General features: G+C 38.8%; 1 protein-coding gene across 6 annotated transcripts in view; it reads right to left on the bottom strand.

The window, feature by feature from the left end:
* Positions 1 to 23,916, bottom strand: part of BICC1 (BicC family RNA binding protein 1) — a 266,280-nt gene that overhangs the window by 100,976 nt on the left and 141,388 nt on the right. For all 6 annotated transcript variants that reach the window (XM_070262741.1, XM_023643462.2, XM_070262742.1 and 3 more), the window contains exon 3: positions 4,975 to 5,044. In XM_070262741.1, coding sequence (XP_070118842.1) covers positions 4,975 to 5,044 — 70 coding nt within the window. The remainder of the gene's footprint in view (positions 1 to 4,974; positions 5,045 to 23,916) is intronic.

The following is a 23,916-nucleotide window of genomic DNA, read 5'->3' as shown; positions in this document are numbered from 1 at the left end:
CCACTCTTGTGTGAAGGCCATGATTCTAAATCTTTTTCCTACACAACACACCTTAGTGATATACATTCTCATCTGTATTAGTAGTTCCACTATAACCATCACTGAGTTGAGTTATCAAGCAATCTGCAAATATTTACTGAGTGCCAACTAAGTACTGGTTACAGCACTAGGGATACAGTGGTGAACAAAATACATGTACTCTTTTCCCTTTGGGGGGACTAGCCACCTAGAACACTGTTCTCTGACCTTTCTTTGTCACTCATTTTATACCATGACCCAGTAACATATATATGTGTATGTATGTTTGTATACACATACATAAACAGTTACACATATGACTGAAAATTTCATGAAACAATACTTTTACACTTTGATGTTTTCTTTTCTATCTAGTTGTATTTTTTTTACATGCTAGCTGTGACCCTTAGATTAATTTTTGATACACAATAGGTCACAACCCACCACTGGAAACACTGTGGTCGAGCATACCATGCCATACCTCTTCTCTGCCCTCTACCCTTGAGCAACACTATGTTAAAAGTCTCAACTAATCCAATGTGAATACCCCAAAAAAGTGTAAATACACTCAACAAAACATTTTCCCTAGAAAAAACAAAGGAAATGGTCTATGATTTTTCTCATGCTAAGATTTTCTATTAGATATTGCTTGTTCTGATGGAATGCAACCAAAAATAATAAAACCTCATGGAATTTTGATGATTCTCTTGTTTATTCTAGGAGGAGGAGAATGGCCAGACATGGTGCCAAATCACCTCCAAACGAGGATACATCAAGCAATCCAGTAAAAACCTTTCATGCCTGCTAGTCCTGGGGCATCCTAAATGGTCACAAGAGAAAACTTGCAGAGAACAGTTTCTCTCACTTAGTTAAACTCTGCAGGAAAACTCCTTACCAGAACAAAAGACAACAAAGCTTCACTAATGCTGACCTCATTTATTTGGAATTTGGCATAAAAACTTTAAACAATTTTTACCCACATTTACCTTTGCCAGACTAAGAAGAAAGAGATTGATGAGCAAATTCAGAGCAAAAAGAAGACTGTAAGAAAAACGTTTCTCTTATTTAAGGGAACAAACTCGTCTAGCATCGTGGAGCACGCAGCACAATCATACCAGTGTGATAAATTCTCACTACAAATCACTTTTATCTATTTGTTAAGGCAGGTCTGGCAGGACTTCTATTTGGCAAAACAGTCAAACTTGTGCAAAATGCTATTTGTACTTTAATGAAGGTGTATTTGTTTTAAAAAAGGCTGTGATTCAGAATAGCATATTCAAAATTTTAATAAGTGCCTGAAGTTATTCTGTTAGTAAGGTTTTACAGTATTAAACACATTCATTCTTAAATACTGTTCTCACAGGCAGAAACCTCAGATTTTTCTATGTGAAGCAGAATCTTCTAGCAGTCTGACTCCAAGAGTTGGAAAGAGTTTTACTTTCTTACACTCAAAATAAATTTATGTATTACTGAAGAAATACTAAGTATTGTTTTGTTTTTCTTAATCATGACGCCCATTAAGACAATCCTACAGTCACCTATTTAAATGTCCATTATATCGAATCTTCAATTTTCAGTTCTTTCTGGTTCTGATTAGGATTCAACCTCCCAATAATATCAAACACTCAGGAATGTTTTTTAAATTCTTTGGTCCCTGAGTTTCTATCACAAAACACGCACTTCCCCAAAATGCTCTGCTTACTAAGTGTAATTGTTTTGTTACATTTTTTTCCTCGATATTCTATAGGGTTAAAGGGGAATGAAGAGGCGTGAAAGAGAAGGAAGAAAGAAGGGCGGGGAGGCTGGCGAAGGAGAAGGAGGGGAAGAGAGAGAGGACAAACACCCGATGGCCTTTTAACCAAAATCATATTTCACACAGACACAGAACAATGGTTATTATCACTCTAAATGTATCCATGTTAATTGACTGCAAAGATGACAGAAACGTAAAATTAATGAATCCATAAAAGTGCAGTTCTTTGGAAACCAAGATGGACATTCTCCAGGAGAAGTGACCGTTGAGGGACTTTACCTGTTTTTCAATTGTAGTCACCATCTATTGCCTTTTGAACACAAGGTCTCCTTAGTGACTAAATCAAGATATTTCCATGTCAGACGGTGAGATTTTTGTTTCTCAAACTCAGCTTAACCATAAGAACTATCAGAGGAACTTGTTAAATACATGGATTTCCAATTCCACCCCAGACCTACTAAACCAGAGTCTTTAGAGAAGAATCTAAATTTTCTAATTGATGGCAAACCCACGCTGTTGGCTTCTTGCCTTTTTGCCAGGCAGCATCCTACAAGCACTTCACTCAAAGGAGCCATACAGCTGCTCATACAGCCACTCTGATAAAGGATTGAAGGTTTAAAAAATAAAGTTTGGACAGGACTAGTGGAAGCTCATTTGAAAAACACAGGACTAAATTCCAATATGGTAAAGAAGGGGCCAGACTGGGGTAACAGTAGCCATGAAAAATTTTTGTCCAGGTTCAAGTATTCAACCAATAAGCATCATAAATATAGAAAGTAAAATACAACACAAACTCATGGCTGTATTGTCTCTCTAGCATGTGGGGATTAAATGTATATTCCAAATCTTCACATTGCCATGGGATTTAGAATTTAATAATCACCCAAAACATGGCACAAGTCCCTAGGCACATTTATATTCTGTGGTCTCTTGAATAATAATAGTTTGGAATGAAGAAGGGTTAAAATAAAGACCAATAACTCTTTCCTCTACAACATTCAGAGGTGAATAACTATATCAGATGAAAGAGCAAATAATTACCGTCTAAAGTTCCTCCTGCCATTTTCATCTTCCTTTTACTAATTACAAATGACAGTCAAACAAATTTCATCCCTGAATTAAACTATTTTTTAAATAATATGGGAATATACATATCAGGGATGTTAGCCAAGAACTGATTCAGCAGCTGTGTGTTTAAGTAATAAGAGCAACTCAAGCAAATTCTGAATAGAAAATTCCTCTGAGAAAAACTCTTGATTTTTTTCTCTCTTCCTTGAGCTCAATCTCTCTCTTTTGGCACATTTTGCTCATCATACAGTACTGTGTGCATTCATAGCACTTCATAAATAATAAAAAATAAAATGATGTCTGAGGACCTAGGCCTAGAGGGATCAATTCTTAGGCACAATTCCAAAAGTTAACCTTAACCATGTGGGAAATTATGCTAAATGCCCTCAAATGTACTGCTGAAATATTCTTATTTTCAAAGTAAAATGTCTAATCAAAATGTGGTATATAGATGGCCATTCTGAAGGGGGTTAAGTGTGTCAATGACTGGAAACTAATCTAAAACACGAATTTAATCTATTCATCTCCATATTATCTAAAATCTCAAGTTGTAACCACGTTTTGAATAAAAATTAATCAATTCTCAGTTTCTCATGATAGTGGGGGGAAAACTGTAGCATGGGTAATGCAAGAGAATAAGCCATCCAAATTTATCTGGAATTGTTTTAATGTTCATGTTTCCTTGGAGGTTTTCTTTGGAGACTGATCAAATTACATTTTTATTAGGATAGTAATGAAGCTCATTTCATTCTTTAAGTAAAAATACCTGGTAATAGGGAAAGAGGATCTGGCCTATGTTCAAGTTCCAATTTACTCAAGAGGTACGCCAGGGATTTTTAAATGGCCACCAACAACCAAATAGGTAGAAACCCACTAATTGCAGTTTCTTTTTCTGCGTCATGAATATAGAACATCTCAACATACTGATGATTAATTGAGAATATGACTTATAACATTTGGCAAACGCAAGGTTTATAAAAAGTTATGAAATTATACTTGGGAATTCACATCTCCTTATGATTGTCTAGCACATAGGATTCTGATTTCTTGCAAACACGATCACAAATAAGAAAGTAACTGTCAGAGTTTCTGTAGGAATTCTAGTCCATTGAAGTCCAGCTAACAAAACCCACAACAATAACTTTTAAATAATTTACATTCCATGTGATGAGTAACGCTAATAAAATAAGATTAAAAGAAGGCAATCTAGATTCAAAAAAAAAAGGAAATTGAGCAATGTTGCAGTGTTTAGTATCATTTAGCAATAAAAGTCCTAGGGAGAAGGGACAGCAATTATGAAACTGAACAGCAACAACAAAAAGCTAGACCACAATGGATAAGGCTCAGCTTGCGGAGTGATTTTTGTTTTTAATTGTTTGATGATATTTTTCATTATCTCCTAATGATTGCAATGTGTCTTTTAATAAAGTATGCATGACAAAGTTTGTTGAGACTAAGATTATACTTTAAAAAGAAAAACTATCCATAAAAATACATACAGGCAGGTCATTTGAAAATATCATGTAATCTTGGAAGAAAACTAAGTGTGCCTATACTTCCGTTTCTGGCCATCCATGCATTGGTTAGTGTCCTCAAGGACAAAGCAGAGGAAAGGCCCGGCAAGGGAAATCTCAGCCACAAAGAGAACTCTAGTGGGTTCTTCACTGTCTGGTAGATGAAGAGGAGAAGAAACAGTCAAGAAAGGAAATCTAAGGTTTGTATCACATTGGAGGGGAAAAAAATAAGCTACTAAATCAGTATGCTACATAAACAAGATCCCTAACATGTAAACATTGGGAGTTTATGTGCTGAAAACACATTATTAAATGTGGAGTGTTACCGTGACTCACGGCCATCCAATGAACAAGCATCCTTGCCGTCATAAGTGATTATAGTGCCTTCTAGAAAAACATTTCTATTAGAATAAAATACTTAAAAATGTTTTTCTGTTGTTGAATAAAAGGTTGTACTATATTATTTTTAATTATTATAATCCCCCCAAAATATTGCTATTTGACAAATATTTTGGTACAAACATGCTAAGAATAAAAGTTGATTTTCTCCCTGGCAAACTTGCAGTAATTTCACAGTCTCCATTATCAAAACCACCAATTTCTCCATCTGTCACAATTTACCTTTCTTGGATTTGGCTCCAATCTTCAGTTTTGATGGCCAAGCAATCTGCGTATTTGTTTCCTCCATGATCTGCAACAAAAATTGAGAGAGAAAAATATTGATTCAATTAGTAACTTGTATTTACAGATAAGATTTTTCTAAAAACAAAAAAAAGATTATTTTCAAGTCTTTAGCCTCATGTTGACGCAACAAAATGATCTCATTTTAATACAGTGCAAAAAGAAAACCCTCTGGGGAGAAAAAGATGTGTTTTTATAAGCCTTTAATCGACTAGAAATATTCAAGTAGATTTTGTTACTCTTAGTGTTCCTCTCTGTCATGCTCCAGAATTTTAACACAGAGACAAGACCAAAAAGTACATGAACAAGTAATTAACCCAATTTGAGATCAGAACCATTAGAGATGCTTGTGCTGAATAAAATTCCCCAAGACAATCGCCAACGGATTGCAACACACCAAACAAGATCCTTGTAATACAAAACTATGCGGGTTAGGCCCTACTAAATGAAGACTATTTTTCTGCAGGAAAAAACCCAAAAAACTTGCTTTGGGCACATTTGTACTTCATTAAACACGACGTCATGTCTTAAGGTTGCAGTCCCCTCATCTTTCGCCTGGTCTACAATGGCACTGTTGCCACACTTCTTTCCCACTTACACGCGGCCAACACCAGCTGGGAGGATATGACACCCAAGTGTGCTGAGAAGCAAGAACAAGTGAGGGAAGCAAAGGACGGAGATGGGAAATAAAACAAGAATGAGAACCACAAAACGCTCATCCTTTATTCTTCTCTACATTTATCACATGAATTAGACTAATGTTTACTTTTGTCCCAAGAATACAGAATTTGCCAAACAAATTAATAGAACAAACTAAATTAATAAGCAAATAGCAACTAACATTCATTAATCACTTAAGAGTAGGATATTATTTAATACGGATTTAGAGTTAACTAGACAAATTAACGGTGAAGACAATGAAACACAGTAACAGTGCAATTAATAAAAAGGACTTTTTTCCCCTCATTATTGGCTGTGTACTGGGCACAAGGCTGAAGAGTTAACACATTAACAGGCATCACACTGCACTTAATCCCCTTTATTGCAGCATAAAAGAGCTTTCGGCAGATGTTTCAGACTTACAGCCCACAGATGAATTTTGTCCACCCATCATAAGGTTTTCTAAAACATGAGCCAACATTTTTAAATCTGGGAATTTTACATAGAAATTCAGATTTCTGGTTCTCTGGAAAACTTGGCAGATTTAGCACCTGGGACCCACATTCCCACATGGCAACACTCAGCTGGCACTGAGGATCACATGCCCTTTAGTCAGGGCCAGAAGACTGGGCTGCCCCCAGTCCCCACTGGGTTTCCCACAATGAGATCAAGAGCCACGTGCCATTATCATTCTCTCGTTCATATTACTCATTTGCCATTTATCATTGTGTTTACACTGTTGTTTTTCTTAGAGAAGTATTTCCCTACACCCATGCCTCTATTAAAAACTGAAGAAAGTGAGGTCACACTGTCTTCACTACATCAAGGTACCAGCCTGGCCCTGAAGGTAGGTGAGCCTGTGACCCCAACCCTACAGGACCTGGCCCCTGCCTCTTCTCCTCCCATCTTATGCTGTTAACGTGTTTAGTTGTCTTCACCATTAAATTGTTTTGCTAACTCTAAATCCATATTTAGTGATAAAATAAATATTATCCTCCTCAACAACTTCTGCTCCAGCCACACAGGCCTCCCCACGGACATGCGCAGCAGGCTCCCCCTTCAACGCCTCTGCATTCAACGCCTCTTCCTTCCCCAGCTGCCACCTTCTCCAACTCACCTTCCCCTTCAACTCTCACACCCCCAAACCATAATTATTCTTCCCACCTCACTATGTTTATTTCCCTCCAAACTCTTATCACAATCTGCAATTCTCCTATTTTCTGTGTACACTTGTTTATAGTCTGTCTCTGCAAAATAAAAGCAAGCTCTCTACCCCCCACACAGCAAGCACAGGATATACTTGGGTAAACGAACCTTCATAATACCCTTAAGAAACAGATTTCTTTATTCTTCACACAGCAAGGGAGATAAAAACCCCAGACTGCTTGCAAATAATATACTTTCAGCTCCCATGCTATACTGAATATAGGGTCTCTATCTTTTAAAAATGTGTCTACACAAACTTACAAATATGCTTTAAGATTTGTGCACACCAACTGATTCTAACATCGTACAAATACTTATTAAAAGCTTACTTTGGTGCCATAAGCGTCAAGACCCAGAGCCATGAATAAGACACAATTCCTGGTGTCCACAAGCTTACAATCCAGTCAGGGACACAGACAAATAAGATGCTTGCAGCTGCCGGATGATGGCTGGGTGCTGGCACAGGGTCAGCTCACAAGGACACTCAAGGCCACGGGCTTGGAAGGTCAGGGGTGGAGGGTTAGTAAAGGATTCCCCAAAATATAATCTGCAAAATCACTTGAGTCCTGAAAGCCAAGTAAAAGTAAACTTATGATTGAACTCATTAGTGACTAAATGAGGGCAGGAAAGTCCAATTAGGAGGGACATCCTATTGGTCACATTTTATCATCTATAAGCTCCAGCTACTAGACATACATGTATCTTCAAAGTGACTAAAATTAGATTCAGAATTTTCCTCTAAGTTGGCTGAGACACCTAAAGATATAAAATGGAAAAATAAGATCTTACTCTAATGCTATTGGTGGAGAAGCAGTAAGAAAATAATCTATATACTTTTCTTTTTCTGAATTAAATAATTTGGCCTTTTAATCCAGTGAATTACATCAGGTGCCATAATCATAATACTATAAAAGAGAAGCTTTCCTGTCAATATATGGTTAGATAACATAATTGGATTCTGAAATCTTAACCATTTGCAGAACTTCCCAGAAATCACCCTGCATATAATCTCTTTTTATTAAATGCCAATAGATGCTCCATGACAGAAAATAATATGCCAGAGAAAATATCCTAATAATAGGTAACAGCCATCAAAGCAAAATGTCTACTTTATACACACTCCCTCTAAACCTCACCCTCGTCCAGTGTCTCTACTGTGCAGTGAAGTGGTGAGGCTTGGAAAGACTCCCTTTCAACCTACCCACAGCAACACCATCTGTGAGGAGAAGAGAGACTATCCCAAGCTTAGTATCCCTAATTGTGAAACCAGAGTTCTCTCTTCTATACCACATGATCGCCAAAGTCTTATGAGCCACAGTAAATGTCAAACTTTTTAGAGAAAACAAATCACTAGTTATTGGAATTTGGCACTTGTAGCTGACATTTCCTATATGACTAGAAAAAAGCGACTCCATTGAACATGACTGTGGCCAGCCAGTGCCAACCACAGGTCATTCACTAGGCTCCAGTCCCCAGCCTAGGCGGAACTCTGACTACATGCCTTCTCAGACATCCCTTTATTTGTTCACCACTGTGTGTAATCTGGTCATTAAGGGCAGGTGGCTCCACAGTCATATACCAGCTTTGCCACTTTCTAGCTACCATCTTGGGCAAATTACCTTTATCAGTCTCACTTTTCTCCTCTGTACAATTAATTACAGTACCTACTCGTGGAGTTGTGAGGTTTTGCTAAGAAAATCTGGAAAACCCCAAGCACAGAGCGTAGCACATAGTGAGTGCTCGATAATATTAATCCCTGTTGTGTTAATTACATATTGACTACTTTTGGTCAAGCACTGTCCTAGACAGTAAGGCTACAACAGAAAACAAGACAGTGCTTCCCTCCGGGAAGGTCTAAAAAAGGAGAAGACAAGTTAATCCACCGTTGTGCACTGTGTCAAGTTTCAGAACAGGACAGAGCAATACGAGAGTAGGATCCTCTCTGTTTTACAGAACCTCTCTATATTATAATACAAGGGGGATTCTAACCTAGTCCTGGGTAATGAAGGAAAGTTATCTCAAGGAAATGTGTAATAATGCTGCAACCACAGGCAGGCAATAAAGTTGGCTAGCTGGGGAAAAGGTGGAGAAAGTGTCCCGGGCAAAGGAGTAGTGCACGTAGAAAGGTCTAGAAGGAGGGAGGGCAGGTACCCCAGAAGGCCTGAGGGTGGTACAGTGCCTCAGAGGTGCTTTAAGGCTCACCTCAAGCATCCAGGGCAGAGAGTGTCTCATGTCTTCTCCACCCTTCTACAGCTCTGCACACGGGGAGGCTCAATACAGACTTGAAGAAACAACAGGGACCAAAGCCATCCAGTACCTGTGCTTGGCTGGCACTCACGAGAAATAAACTCTGAGAACCAGCAAGCAACTCCAGCTAGGAAGAGGCCATACTCACTTCACCTTCAGGAAGTCAAAATTCCCCTGAGGAAGTTATCAGGGAAGCGTTTCAAACTACTGTCTCCAATGACTCCAAGTCAGTTTCTGCAGCTCAGACATGACACACTGTTAATTGGTTTGCACCTCAGCCAGTTATGGGAGTGGCAGAGTGTGAAGCAGTAAACGATCAGGAGGGGGAGGAAGTACAGGTCTCCACAGGGAGTGTGGCTGGAGGCTGGTCCAGGAACCCCCACAACTGAGGCTGGATTACTGCAGCAGGGAGCGTGTTCCCTGACAGAAGTGGGGTAAGGGTGGGAGTCAGGGGAGAAGAGGCAGAAATTAGGGCTCTAAGCAAGTCAGAGGCTCTGTATCCAGCAAGTGGTGCTTAAAAAGACATCCTAAATGGTCCTCAAGACAAACAGGGAGGTACGAGAAGGTATGCAGGAGAAGTGGAAAAGGTGAGGTCAGGAAGCTGTGGTTAAAATCAAAGAAGCCATAAAACCCCTGAGAAGAAAATGACTACCTTAAGTCTCAAAAAAACCCCTAAAGTGAGTTCCAGCTAGTTTTTCTTTTAATCTTATTATGACCCTTGTTTCACCTTCACAAAACCAAAGGTCAAAGAACCACAAATTTGGAATCATTTTCTATAAACATTAAATCACACTTTAGATATTTTAAAGATTTTTGTTTTAACTTATAATTCTGGATGCTGCACATTAATAAAGTAGCTAATGAATGAAAATCAGAGATAAAGCTGGAATTTCTCCTAAAGGCAACAAAGAGCTAGAAAGCCTATAGGCGAGTGTCATATATATTTTTTTCTTTTTCTTTTTTTGTGAGGAAGATTGGCCCTGAGCCAACATCTGTGACAATCTTTTTCTATTCTGTATGTGAGATGCCACCACAGGACAGCCTGATGAGCGATGCTAGGTCAGTGCCTGGGATCTGAACCTGCAAACCCCAGCCACCAAAGCAGAGCATGCGAACTTAACCACTACACCACAGGGCCAGCCCCGACTGCCACATATTTTTAAAGAGATACCCCAGGGCTTCCTGATGACCCTGACCTAAGTGCTTACTTTTCTGTTCGAAGAGGTCATGTCTCTGAGCTGAACAAGAGCTTGGGTGCAGACACGAGTGATGCAAAAGTCACCAGGTAGACTAGGTTGTGGAAATAACAAGTTCCTACTGCATCTAAAGGGTCAGCACACGGGGAAAGGACATAAGCAGCAGCAAGTTATAAGAGGAGCTGCTAGCAGTCTCTTACTACCTTTACAAAATCCAGACAGGTTTAAGAGAACTGAGAATTAAAGTGACATTTTTTAAAAATCACAGAAATAGAGACCCTGAAGCAGTTAATTTTATGGATCTTTTAATGGATGAAAACACTGACACCTTTTCAAGAGGATATTACACATTTTCCACAATCCAATTAATTCCTGCAAAACCACACAAAGAAATCATTCCCCAGAAACCCATGATATGCCCTAATTCTTAAGTAAGTCAGGATGTTGTCCAAAATATTCAGTTTGCATTCAAGGAATAATTCAATTAAGTGGCTAATTCTGACCAACTCCTCTTGAAAAAATCAGATGCTGATGCCCCCAAGTTGTGTGAAATCTGCCCTAAAAGTTGGGAAACATGCTTAAAATGACTAGCGTTTCCTTGTGGGAATAAAATTATAAATACTATGATGTCAGTTAAGCTAAGGAATGCCAAGGTATGCAAAGCCACAAAACCTCTGAGAAGAAAATAACTATCTTCTGTTCAGTAAAAAAAATCCTAAAGTGAATTCTAGCTAACTTTTTCTTTTTTAAACTTACTATTGTCCTGGTTTCCACTTTCACAAAATCAAAGCTCAAAGAACAAATATCTGATTTTGAATCATTTTCAATAAATATTAAATGACACCTTAAATGTTTTAAAGACTTGTTCTAACTCAATTCTGGATGCTGTATGTTTATGTCAGTTCAAATAGGTCAGTTTCAATTTCTGGACTTCACTGTCACAATTCTACCAATTTCTGCTAGGTTTCTTCAGCTGCTCTCTTCTAATAGGTTGACATCTTTATATGTTACAAGGAGAACGGAGATTTCGTAGGAGTCTATCTAAAAATGTAACTATTTGAAAACTAACTATATTAAGTTTCTGTTAGACCTAATGTACTCATTACCTAGAGGTGATTTATAATTGAAATGTAGCTTAGTCCTTATGCTAATCTCAGATCTGATGAATAGCAAATATTTATAGTAATAAAAGTATTTGACCCAAGAATATCAATTTAGAAATATATGAAGCAATTAAAACTGATTGTTGATATTACAAAGAATATACATTTTTGTAGTTCAACTATAAAAGCTGTTTTTTCATCATGAAAAATCTGATGAGGATAAGATGCTATGGATATGTAACAGCTTAGAAAGCTGGTCACTTTAACTTTCTAATTCATATTTGCATCTCATACTCAGGGAGCAATGTTTCTTGATCAAAGAGTAATAGCACTGCTTTTTTCATATTAAAAAGGTATCTGATCAACATGGAATTGTATGTTCCTGCTTTGGTTTTAGTTTCTGAGGGGAGTAAAGGAGGCAGGGGTGAGAAGCGAGGGTAATGTTTACATAGCTGGAATTTGGAATTTTTTTAATTGGAAGAAAGTTCTATCAGCTATTGAAAAAAATTTCATTACATATTTTACACAGAATTATTTAAATAATTTCACTTTCCTAAAATAACTTGTCAAAATTAGAATAAACTAAACAATTAAAATCTAAACAAATTCTAGGGGCCAGCCCGGCAATGCAGTGGTTAAGTGCGCACGTTCCACTTTGGCAGCCCGGGGGTCACCAGTTCGGATCCCAGGTGTGGACATGGCACCGCTTGGCAAGCCATGCTGTGGTAGGTGTCTCACATATAAAGTAGAGGAAAATGGGCACGGATGTTAGCTCAGGCCCAGTCTTCCTCACCAAAAAAGAGGAGGATTGGTGGCAGATGTTAGTTCAGGGCTAATCTTCCTCAAAAAAATAAATAAATAAAACATAAATTCTACATGTAGTTTCATTCATGATAAAAGTAATTTCCATTTATATTTTTCAATGCTCAAGTCATAATAGATTTTTTCCATCTCCAACAAATTCTAGATTGGCACACCATGTGGAAAGAGAACATATCTACCAATGTTCACTATGCTACACATTTTGCAAGTTTGCACCAATTATAGGATAATATCTTACAGATGAAGGAAACCTTTGCCAAACCAACAACATTCTACCAACGAGCTTATTTCACCAAATTCTTAGATCCAGACGTAAGGTTAAAAATCCACAGGTAAGTAATCAGGATCCCAGATCAACCCAAGACAACTCTAGTTATGCTGACTTTACTTGAAATATTTATTCTTGGACTAGGAAAAGAACGCTGAACCCTCTAACTCAATATTTATTCTCTGAACTATTGAAAATTCATCATTCAAAATGGCTACCAGCTGGGAGCCATCTGCAGCCTGCTTCTCCAAAAGACCAACTCATTTGTGCTCTATTTTCCCTGTATCAGTACAGAAATAAGGTCTATCCTCACGGAGGAGGCTGTTGAAAGTTACTTCATGTACTAATGGCTTATGAGTCAATTCGCTGCATTTCACGATGCAGGGAGCCAAGTAAGAAAAGAGCTAACTAGAAAACACCAAAAAGTGAAGATGGGAAAGTAGTGAACTTCTCACACGAGGGGGTGTATAAAAGCTGAGGATGTTTATTTTACTGAGACATTAGACAGCTCTGTTATATTTCACTTTAAATCCAAGAAACGCATTTCAATGATTCAGTTATTCATCATTGCCAGAACACCTCCTCACATTTGCCTCATATTCATATACATTTCCCATGTACTCCTTACAATTATCTTGTCAATCAGATATGTGAAACCTATCTTACAGACGAGGAAATTAGGATTTAGAGGTTGAGTAGCAGATAGGTGTGTGGTAGAGTACGGCTAGAATGGAAGTCACAAGACTCCCAGGTGAGGGCTCTTTCTGCCTCCCTTGGCTTACGAAGGAAGCGGAAGGCTCCACGTCCCTATGGGGAGGGCACTCTGAGAGCTCAACCTCCCAGACCTCTGCCACGAACACCGAAGTAAGTGAGCAGCAGAGTGGGTGCCCCTCAACACTCTCTGATTAATGACAAAGTGACCCAGAGAGGGTTCAATCCACGGGAGTATCCCACCTCCACACACATATGGAGAACGTGGGAAGCATTTTGGTTGTCACAGTGACAGAAAAGGGAGTCACAATGGCACTCAGTGGCCAGGACTATAGATGCTGAACTTCCAACAAAGGGCAGGACAAACCCACTCAAGGTGTCCATACAGAGAATTCTTGCTTTGCATAGTTCTCATATAGACAACTTTTAATTACCACAGCTTACTTAAACACCACCAATCCCTCAATGACACAAGTTCACATTCCAGTTACCATAGCACATTAATTGTGAGTTGTCACAACAAATACAAATTCTGCTGTCAGCTCTTCAGAATGTCCACGAATCACTACCTATATAACAGATGTTCATCTTGATCAGCGACCAATCACCTCACTTCTTTTAAAGTGTGCCAGTGATTGCTCAGTGCACATCTGTAATCAGTTCACACACAGACAGCAAAGTAAGGAATTGCACTCCTTGCCTCCCAGTGATAAAACCAAATGACATTTTACAAAAGGGAATAATCGAAAGCAGAAACTGGCCAGTAAAGATAAAAGCACAGCAAAGAAACAAAAAGTAATACTGCTGGAAGTGAAATTTGAATCAAATATAGAATCATTAGCTGATGGTGGGAATGTTGTGGGAGACTGTGGATATGCAGCCAGAGGACCTTAGTGAATCATAAATAATGAAAGCAGTTGTGACAAAAAGGATTAAGATGTCCCAGAGGAAGTGATGCTAGAAAAATACTTCACAATTAAAGAAACTCTGAGAGATATTTCACAACTTTGAAAGTACAAAGGATGCAATATTGAAATCTGATCCAGATTTATGATTATGACAATTGACCAAGGCATAGAAAAGCTGTTCCCTCCATATTGTAAGTTATACAACAAAAAGAAAACCAGCACTGCTCCAAATTGTCGTTTCTTTACAAAGAAATGAAATATATTCTCAATATTTCTAAAGTTGAAATACAGTGTACTAAATATTAGTTTTATTATATTTTTCATTTTCCTGTATATTTACGACTGACAGTAAGAGAGATTTTTAATGTTTTGACAAAAATTTTTAAAGGTTGCAGATTATGCAATTTTCCCATGGGTTACTAAAAGTGCTTTGCTTAGTTTCATCTTCCACTGTCATTTTTATGGTCCACATGGCTGTGCAGGTGAGTGCTACATTCTATTCCCCATTGAGAATTACTGGTAAGGGATTTCAAACTGTTCCACACTGTAGACAGGCTTAGGCAATCTATTTTAAAAAGTTTGGAGAACTAGCTATCAATCAAAGCCTAGTTCAAATGTGCCCTTCCCTGTAAAAACTCCTCCCACTCTCCCAGTCAGAGGTCATCTTTCTCTTTCTCTCCCCATTCTCACTTTGTTGTGGCAACATTATAGTGTTTATTTCTTCGTTTATTTTACCAACCCCACCAATGAGTTGGGCTCCTGATGGCCAACAACTCTATCTTGTTCATTTTTAAACCCAAAGAATCTAGCACTTAGGATCTCAGCAAGCATCAGTAAAGTAATTCACAGAGATGAAGGAAATGAGATGAACGGACAGAAGAGACAACATTTACATAACACTTTCCAATTACATGGCACTTGGTGTATCATAGAGTACTGTCACCATGAAACTCAGAGAGGTTCATCTACAAAGTCTCCTTTAACTCATTCAAACACGGTATTTTCAGGGCTGGACCCGTGGCCGAGGTTAAGTTCCGTGTACTCCACTTTGGTGGCCTGGGTTGGCAGGTTCAGATCCTGGGTGCCCTCCTACATCACTTGTCAGCCATGCTGTGGAGGTGACCCACATATAAGGTAGAGGAAGACTGGCACAGATATTAGCTTAGGGCTAATCTTCCTCAAGCAAAAAAAATATACATATATTTTTTAAATGGTATTTCTGAGGAGTCTACTTATCAGAATAAATGAACTGAATGAAAACTCACTAAATGAAAGTAAATTCTAAATCACTGACAGGATTAATTCTCCCAGGGTCTATTTGCATTATAATAAAGAAAGAAATCCTGCAACCAAAATGTCTCGTGTGGTGGGTACAGTGAGTGGCAAACAGCGCCAAGTAGGGCTGTGGAAAGTTGAAGTCTAAGTTCTGTCATTTCTGCTCTAGCCTATGGCTGGTCAGGCTCAGGGTGGCCACACCTACCCATTTTAAAAGAGGAGCCAGATTTCTGTGTTAAATCTCCTGATTTGTAAATGTTGGCACCTATTTCAATTATGCGAAAAGACACTTTATGGGCCAAAGAAAGCATGGGCCCTACTTTCTGACCTGTACTCCAAATCAAGGAGAATTTTCATGGGGCATATGAGTGGGTCATTCATGATGACCTATAACGTTAGTGAAGAACAGTTTTCTTGGTTTCCCTGGGACATAAAAATCGGTGATTCTTCAGGCTATTTCATTCTCCAAATATCGTTTTACTATAATTCCTCAGAAGGATTAACCAGATCTTTTGTCTGATATCATGGGTAGCTATAAAGAGATTTATTAAACTTGAACTATCAGAGTATAACTTGTGTATAACTAGACTATAATGGTGTAACTGTGTCTAATGTGGGGAGAAATGGAATCGTATTGATATCTTTAACAAAATCAAGTTACCAAATCTGGATTGAAATTTTCTAGCCTCCAATCTTCATAAGCCTAGTTACTCCAGTTACATGAGTTCACCTTACATGCTTTTATAGGGAATACATTTTACCACCCAGCTCATCTTAATCTTCTTAAAGCAAACAATCCTATGTAGCTCAGTAAGTCCCACTGGCATTGCTGCTAGTGAGTAATGACAGATCAGCACAATGACAGATCTATAATGGCATCCCTGAGACATGAAACAGAGATAAAATCCCATGCAGGCTATACTGGGTGTAGATAGGCAAGGAAGTGAGTATTAGGTTTGAGAAAGGTTTGCTTTGAAACAAGAGTAAATAATGAAAAGAAGTATACATTGGTTATGCTACTGCAACAAGTCCGAATTTCAGTATGGTCATGTGTCTCTTACTAATAGGGATACGTTCTGAGAAAATCATCGTTAGGCAATTTTGTCGTTATGTGAACATCACAGAGTATACGTACACAAACCTAGATGGTACAGCCTACTACACACATAGGCTACATGGTACTAAGCGTACCGGACCACTGTCACATATGCGGTCCATTGCTGACTGAAATGTCATTATGCAGCTCATGACTGTAGATGAACATAACAAAAGTTTACTTCTCCCTCATGCTAAATGGCCTTCATGAATCAGCAAGGGGTTTGGTTCTATATAGTCATTCAGAGACCCAAGCTGGTGGAGGTCCTTTCATTTTATAGCTGTCCATCTGGAATCCATGGCCTCCTCAGTTTCTCTTTGGGAGACAAACAGGAAGACTCCTGCGTGGATCTTGCCTGGAAGAAAAATATACTACCTCCCTCACAGCCCACAGGCCATGACTACACAAATGGCTCTGCCAACTCAAATGGGGCTGGCACATACAGGGGGCATAAGAATATTTGGTGGGCATTACTGCCTCTGCCAGAGAGTTCTTTAACAGCTTCAACATCAGTTAGCTGAAAAAGTTATTCCAAAGTAAAACCTCCCCTTGTTCCTTTCAGAACCCAGACTCATACATGTAACCTTTTAAGCCTATCTCCACCTTGATATCTCACCAGCTCCTCACTCATGTTTAAACTGAACTCAAGTCTTCTCCACATAACTGGACATTGTAAACTGTCTACCCAGGATTTGGGAATCAACCAGGTTATCTAAGAGTGATGCCACTTCCATTGCCAGGGATAGGTTTAAGAGTAAGCATGTTAAAACTCAACAACAAAGAAACAAACAACTTGATTCAAAAACAGGCAAAGGGCTTGAATAGACATTTCTCCAAAGAAGATACACAAATGGCCAAAAAGCACATGAAAAGATGCCCAACATCACTGATCATTAGGGAAATGCAAATCAAAGGTATAGTGAGATAACACCTCACATCCATTAGGATGGCTACTACTAAAGAAAAAAAACCCAGAAAATATCAAGTGTTGGCGAGGATGTGAGTAAATTGGAACCCTTGTCTGTTGATGGGAATGTAAAATGGTACACCTGCAATGGAAAACAGTACGTGGTTCCTGAAAAAGTTAAAAATTGAATCACCATATTATCCAGCAATTCCACTTTTGGGGATTTAACCAAAACAACCGAAATCATGGTCTTGAAGAGATATTTACACACCCGTGTTCACAGCAGCATTATTCACAGTAGCTAAAATGTGGAAGCCACCCAGTGTCCATCGATGGATGAATGGATAAGCAAAATGTGGTATATACATACAATGGAATATCATTCAGCCTTAAAAAGGAAGGAAATTCTAACACATGACACAAACCGGATGAACCTCAAGGACACTACGCTAAGTGAAATAAGGCAGTAACAAAAATACAAATACTGCATGATTCCATTTATATGAGAAACTTTGAGTCGACAAAATCATAGAGACAGAAAGAAGAATGGTGGTCTCCAGGGGCTGTGGGGAGGAGGCAACGGGGAGTTACTATTTAATGGGTATAGAGTTTCAGTTTTATAAGATGAAAAGAGCTATGGAGATGGACGGTGGTGATGGTTGAATGTTATAAATGCATTTAATACCACCGAACTGTACACTTAAAAATGGTTAAGATGGTGAATTTTATGTTATGTGTATTTTACCGCAATAAAAAGAAAAAAAAAATAGGCAGGCATGTGATTCAATTTGGGCCAAAGACAAGTAAGAAGAGGTTTGATAGAAGTTTTTGATAATGAAGCTTTCTGGCTTTTATAAGAGAATTTCTGAAAGGTTTTCTCTCTCCCACTAGATGTGAACAAAGACACATGGAGCCCTATTGCTGCAGAGTGCCACCCTGACCATAAGCTTCAGTACAAAGCTGCCAATGTGGAAGGCAGAGCTGAGTCAGGGAACATCTGGGTCCTGGATGCCATCACGAACCTTCTTAATCAACTATTCTTAAAACTCACTTACCTCTGCACTCCTCAGTAATGTTAGTCAATACACGTTCATATTATTGAAACCAGCCTGTTACTTGAAACTGAAACCATCCTACTGGATACACCTTCCAAACCAGGTCCTTCTGAGTTCCATACTTTTCTCTGACATCTGTATTCAAAACTTTGTCCCCTCCCCTCTCCCACAGCTTCTCCCTTATCCCTCCTCATCCCCTACACTACTATTTCCAGTAAGTTACACAGACCTAATGATGCTTTCTCCAAAACTGTGTCCAGAACCTAAAACAACCTTCCAACCAGATAATTACCACTCACGAGCACTTCCACAAAGGGTTTTACAATTGCTGGCAACACTACCAGCTTTTTCCCCTTCAAGACATGAGCTCTGATATTTCCCTCCCCTAATTCAAAAGTTTGCCAGTGGTTATTCATTATCTCAACTTAGGCACAAACCTCTTGACCCAACATTTAAGACTGTCCATAATCAGGCCACAATCCGTCTCTTTGTTTTACTTTTCCTCAGTCTCTTCTGCTTTCCTCAACACCACTATCCACTGTCCTATCCACACCCAATCTCCATCCTTTTTTCGCTTTATTCAAACTGTTTTATCGTCCCATTGTCTCCCGCTGCTGAATTTCTACCTCTTGTTCAACACCCAGCATAAAAGCAACTTCAAGATCCCCTCAATCAGATGTAGTCTTTCCTGCTCAGAGCTACTATCTTGTCTCTCTTATGCCAGTTAAGTTTTGTTACTATGTTTAAACTGATCCAGTTGCCCTTTTAGAATATACAGTCCTGTTAGGCAAAGTGTGTTTTACTTATATTGAACTTGGCAGGTCCTACTAAGAGTAATTAATGGGAAAGCCAACAACAGCCACGCTCTTGACAAGTCAGAGAGAGGATGCCTAGGCATTTCATTTGCAAGAGAGTTGTAAGCTTCTAGCAGAACAATTTACTGTCCTTTGAGGGACTTGAAGGTGGAATCGCTTTCGTTTTATAGGATCATGCATCTAAATCAGGAGTCCCTAATTCAAATGTCTACAGAAGCCAGGCAAGGAACAGTTACGAATGACTGGGCACAGTGCATGTTTTTAATTCAAATATACATTCTACACACAGAGACACACACATACAAGACAGAAAAATTATTTGTTTCCCTAAAGAAATACAACTTCTCTTATTTTCTTAGAATTCACTGACTCCCCCCACACACACACACACTCATATTTCCCCTTGACCTACAGACTTGGGTACAAGAATTATTTCAGTCCACCATAAGAAAACCAACAGCACAAGAATAAATGGTAACTGAAACTTATCCTCAGTGTCAGAGGAATAACAGAGTGCGGCAAGCAGGAGCGCACTGTCCTGCCCAAGGGCGCTATCACTACCTCCAACTAGCTTGGGGGGACGTTGGCCCAAAGTAGCCAGACTTTTGGATTTTCAAGAAAAGCTACCAAACCAGATTGCTATGTAAAATCTCCTTAATTTTAAAAAGTTGTCAGCTAAGTAATTTATTTCAAAATCACTATTCAGAGAAATACAATATGGCCTAAACTTAACATGCTTGTAAGCCAAATACAACCAACAAGCTATTCATTTGCTTTCTGTTTACTTGAGATGGGTGAAAAGAAAAAGAACAGGAATGTGGTAATACTCTAAAGAGTGAGAAGATGATGCTTCTACCAGAATCAGAAAATCTTTTGCCCCTAGCCTTTTATAACTAGCTGGGCTCTGATCTTAGGAAAAAGGCACAGACAGCTTTACAGCCCACTGTCTGACTTTGGGCCTAGGGTACCTGGCAGGGAGGTCCAGGGCTAAAAGCCACTGGAAAATTGAGGTCAATTAAGCCTAACACAAGGTTACAAGTGAATCCCCTTGCACATGGTAGGAATTTAAAAACTATGAAACTTTCCTGTATTAATGTGGGAAATTATTCCTTCTAAGAGGATGCCAAAAAATAAAGTGCTACCCTATTAAATCTGGTACAGTGTGGCTGAAAATACCTACTGTACTCTAGATGTATTTTCCTGAAAAAGTAATTTTAGATCTTTCTGATACAGGAAAAATGTGTGGCGCCTATAAAAAGTCATGAGTAATATTCAAAGAATTTATACATTTCAAAATTGAATTTGATTATGAAAATTTCCAAAGAAGCTATACTCTGTAGGCTTAAGTGCACTAATAATGTCCGAAGGGAGACTTGGGAAGACAAACATGTAGATGTACTAAGATCTCATCAACCAGCAACAGTGCAGAATTGGATTTGGCAATATTTCAGATGTCTTCATGTGATTCCTAGAGCAAAAGTTTCAAAACAGTTTTTCCCTTGTGAATTTTTAGCATCTAAGGAGAATCTGATTAAAAACCACAAAGCTTTCCAAACTCTGGTTTCAAGAAATTAAGATTCTCTCAATACAGCCTCAATTTCCGACATCTATTTACATATGATAAAATGGCATACAACTATTCTATATTATGAAATATGAACCAGTTGGTGAGATTTATTTTTATCACTATGTACTCATTTACAAAACAAGATGAGTGTGAGACACTATGATCAACTGATGGGCAACAATGATGGCCAAAAACAGCTATGGCTGCTGCTCTCACGATACTCACTGTATAGTCAGGGGAAAAACCAACCATCAACCCTTATCATTGCAGAATTACAAAGCATAAGAAGTTTCATGAAAGAAGCTTACAAGTTGTAACGGTAGCATCTAACAGAGATGCCATGTAGTCTCTTAATCAGGGAAGGCCATCTTGAAAAAGTGAGCTGCAATATGAAGCATGGCTACAAAAGGGGTAACCAAATCACGCCAGGGAGAGGGACCAGCATTCACTCATTTACAGAGTTCTTGCATGCCAAATATGTGCCAGGCGCGGCATTACACATTAGATATGTAATAGTGAACAGAATTTAAACTATCTCTGATCACACTCACAATCTACTGGGGGAAATGAACAAATAAAATAAATAGATAAAATAAATCTACTGAGGGAAATGAATTAAAAATAAGATAAATCTACTGGGAGAAATAAACCAAAGAGGGGGGATGGCTTTTTTAAAGTGAGGGAGGGGTTAAAAAAGAGCAGGATGCTCTGAGTCAGACAATAAGAAGGGCTGTAGTTTAAATTGTGTGGGACGCTCTCTCTGAGGAAGGGTCATTGAAGACAAGACCTAAAGGATGCCAAGAATAGTTCAAAGAACATTGTAGGCAGAGCATAAAGGCCTTGAAGCAGGAGGGATCTCAGTGTTAAAGGAACTGAAAGCACGCCAGAACAGCAGGAGAAAGTCGAAACAGGTGAGGCGGAGAGAGCAGTAAAGATCTAATTAGAGAGACTGACTCAAGACAGAGGAGGATAAGAAGCGCAGACTGAGGGACACGCAAACTAGGTGTGGCTAGAAAGATGAGAACCAGGGAAGACACGGGAGTCGTCAAACCATGCAGAGCCTTGCAAGCTAGGTTAAGGATTTTACTTTTTTATCCTAAGAGCAATGGGAAACAACTAGACACTTTTTTAAAAGGTAAGTAACATGATCTAATGTGTATTTTTTTTTCAAAGCTCATTGATAGTATTTGAAGAAAGAAATGGAGTGAGGGCCGTGAGAGGTGGCAAGGAGACCAGTTAGCAGGTTATTTTGGCAATCCAGATGAGTCACGGTGATGGCTTCAAACAGGCTAGTGATTACGGCACCATGGCTAAGTGGGCTAATGTGAGTAAGTACTGGCAGGACTTGGTGTCTGATTACACGTGAGGGATCAGGTAGCAGTCAAGGATGACACCCCAGGTTGTGACTGGGACAACACTGTGAATGGTGGTGTCACTCACTGAAACAGGTTCTTGTGGAGAAGATACACACTTGGGTGAGCTTAATTTTGAACATTCTAATCTTTAAGTTTCTGGGTTAATTAAGTGGAAATATCCAGGGAGTAAAAGACTTGTTCTCAGCAGCAGGCAAAAATGGGTAACAGATGCCCATAAACAAGGGACTAGATAAACTGTGGTGGGTTTCAAACAATGTAATACAACTCACTCATAAAAAAGAAGGAACTACTGATACATGCAATATAGACAAAACCCAAATTGCTGAGTGAAAGAAGCCGTACATGATAGAGTGCATACTTTATGTTTCCATATATATAATATTCTAAAATGAACAAAACTAATCTTTGGCGAAAAAACTCAGAATATTGATGGCCACAGCAGGAAGGGGTTGGATATTTGTTGGGGTTTTGGCAGAAGGAGAAGGAGGAAACTTTCTCAAGCGATGGTAGTGGTCTATCTTTATAAGAGTTTGGGTTACACGATGTATACATTTGTCAAAACACACTGAATGTTACATTTACTTCATTTAACAACAACAAATATTGAATGCCAGTTATTGGTATGCATGTGAAAGGGTTGAAGTGTATTGATGTCTGCATGTCAGTTTGAAATGCATCAAAAAATAAGATGGATTGATGAATAAATAGAAGGATGAATAGACGGATACATACATGACGAAGCAAATATTTTTAAAAATTGTAGAATTTTGGTGGTTAAGATTTGGCATTCTCACCTCCATGACCTGGGTTCACTTCCCAGTCAGTGAACCACACCACCCATCTGTCAGTTGTCATGTAGTGGTGGCTGCGTGTTGCTCTGATGCTGAAAGCCATGCTGCCAGTATTTCAAATACCAGTACGTTCCCCATGGTGGACAGGCTGCAGCAGAGCTTCCAGACTATGACAGACTAGGAAGAAGGACCTGGCCAACCACTTCCGGAAAACTGGCCGTGAAAATCCTCTGAACAGCAGTGGAGCATTGTCTGCTATAACACTGGAAGGTGAGAGGATGGGGCAAAAAGACCAGGCAGGGCTCCACTCTGCTGTGCACAGGGGTTGCTAGGAGTTGGAGTGACTCAACAGCACTAACAACAAAAAATGTACAATTTGAGTAGTGGGGAAATTGTATTTCCTGCATAATTCTTTCAACTTTCCTGTATTTTTATAATAAAATGTTAGAAAAACCTTAAGTAACCAAACTATTTCTTTACAAGCGGTAAGAAACCTTGCAATACTGTGGATGAGCACATTCTTCCTCCTTCCCTCCCTTCACATCTTCACTTTTACTGTGAAGCCATGAATATTGACTACTAAGGGATTTATAACCAATTTAATTACAAAGGAAACTAATATTTTAACATCATTTGAAAACATTATAGAAGCCCAAAATATGTTCTTTGAAGAAAAAAAGTTAAATATTTTAACACATTTTAAGCAATGAAACCATAATTCAGAAAAAGATGGGGAAAAGTTCCAGCTAATACAGGGAAAATAATGGTCATTCTGAACTATGTAATGTCTTAAGGGATACTGTTTTCTTATTTTTATCCTCTGAGAGCTCTTCAGGACCCATTTAATAAGTAGATAACTATCACTGGCACACCAAATGT

Source organism: Equus caballus, chromosome 1 (genome assembly GCF_041296265.1).
Source record: "Equus caballus isolate H_3958 breed thoroughbred chromosome 1, TB-T2T, whole genome shotgun sequence".
Classification (NCBI taxonomy): Eukaryota; Metazoa; Chordata; class Mammalia; order Perissodactyla; family Equidae; genus Equus; species Equus caballus.
Note: the sequence above shows the minus strand (reverse complement) of the source record. Positions and strands in the feature narration are given on the sequence as shown.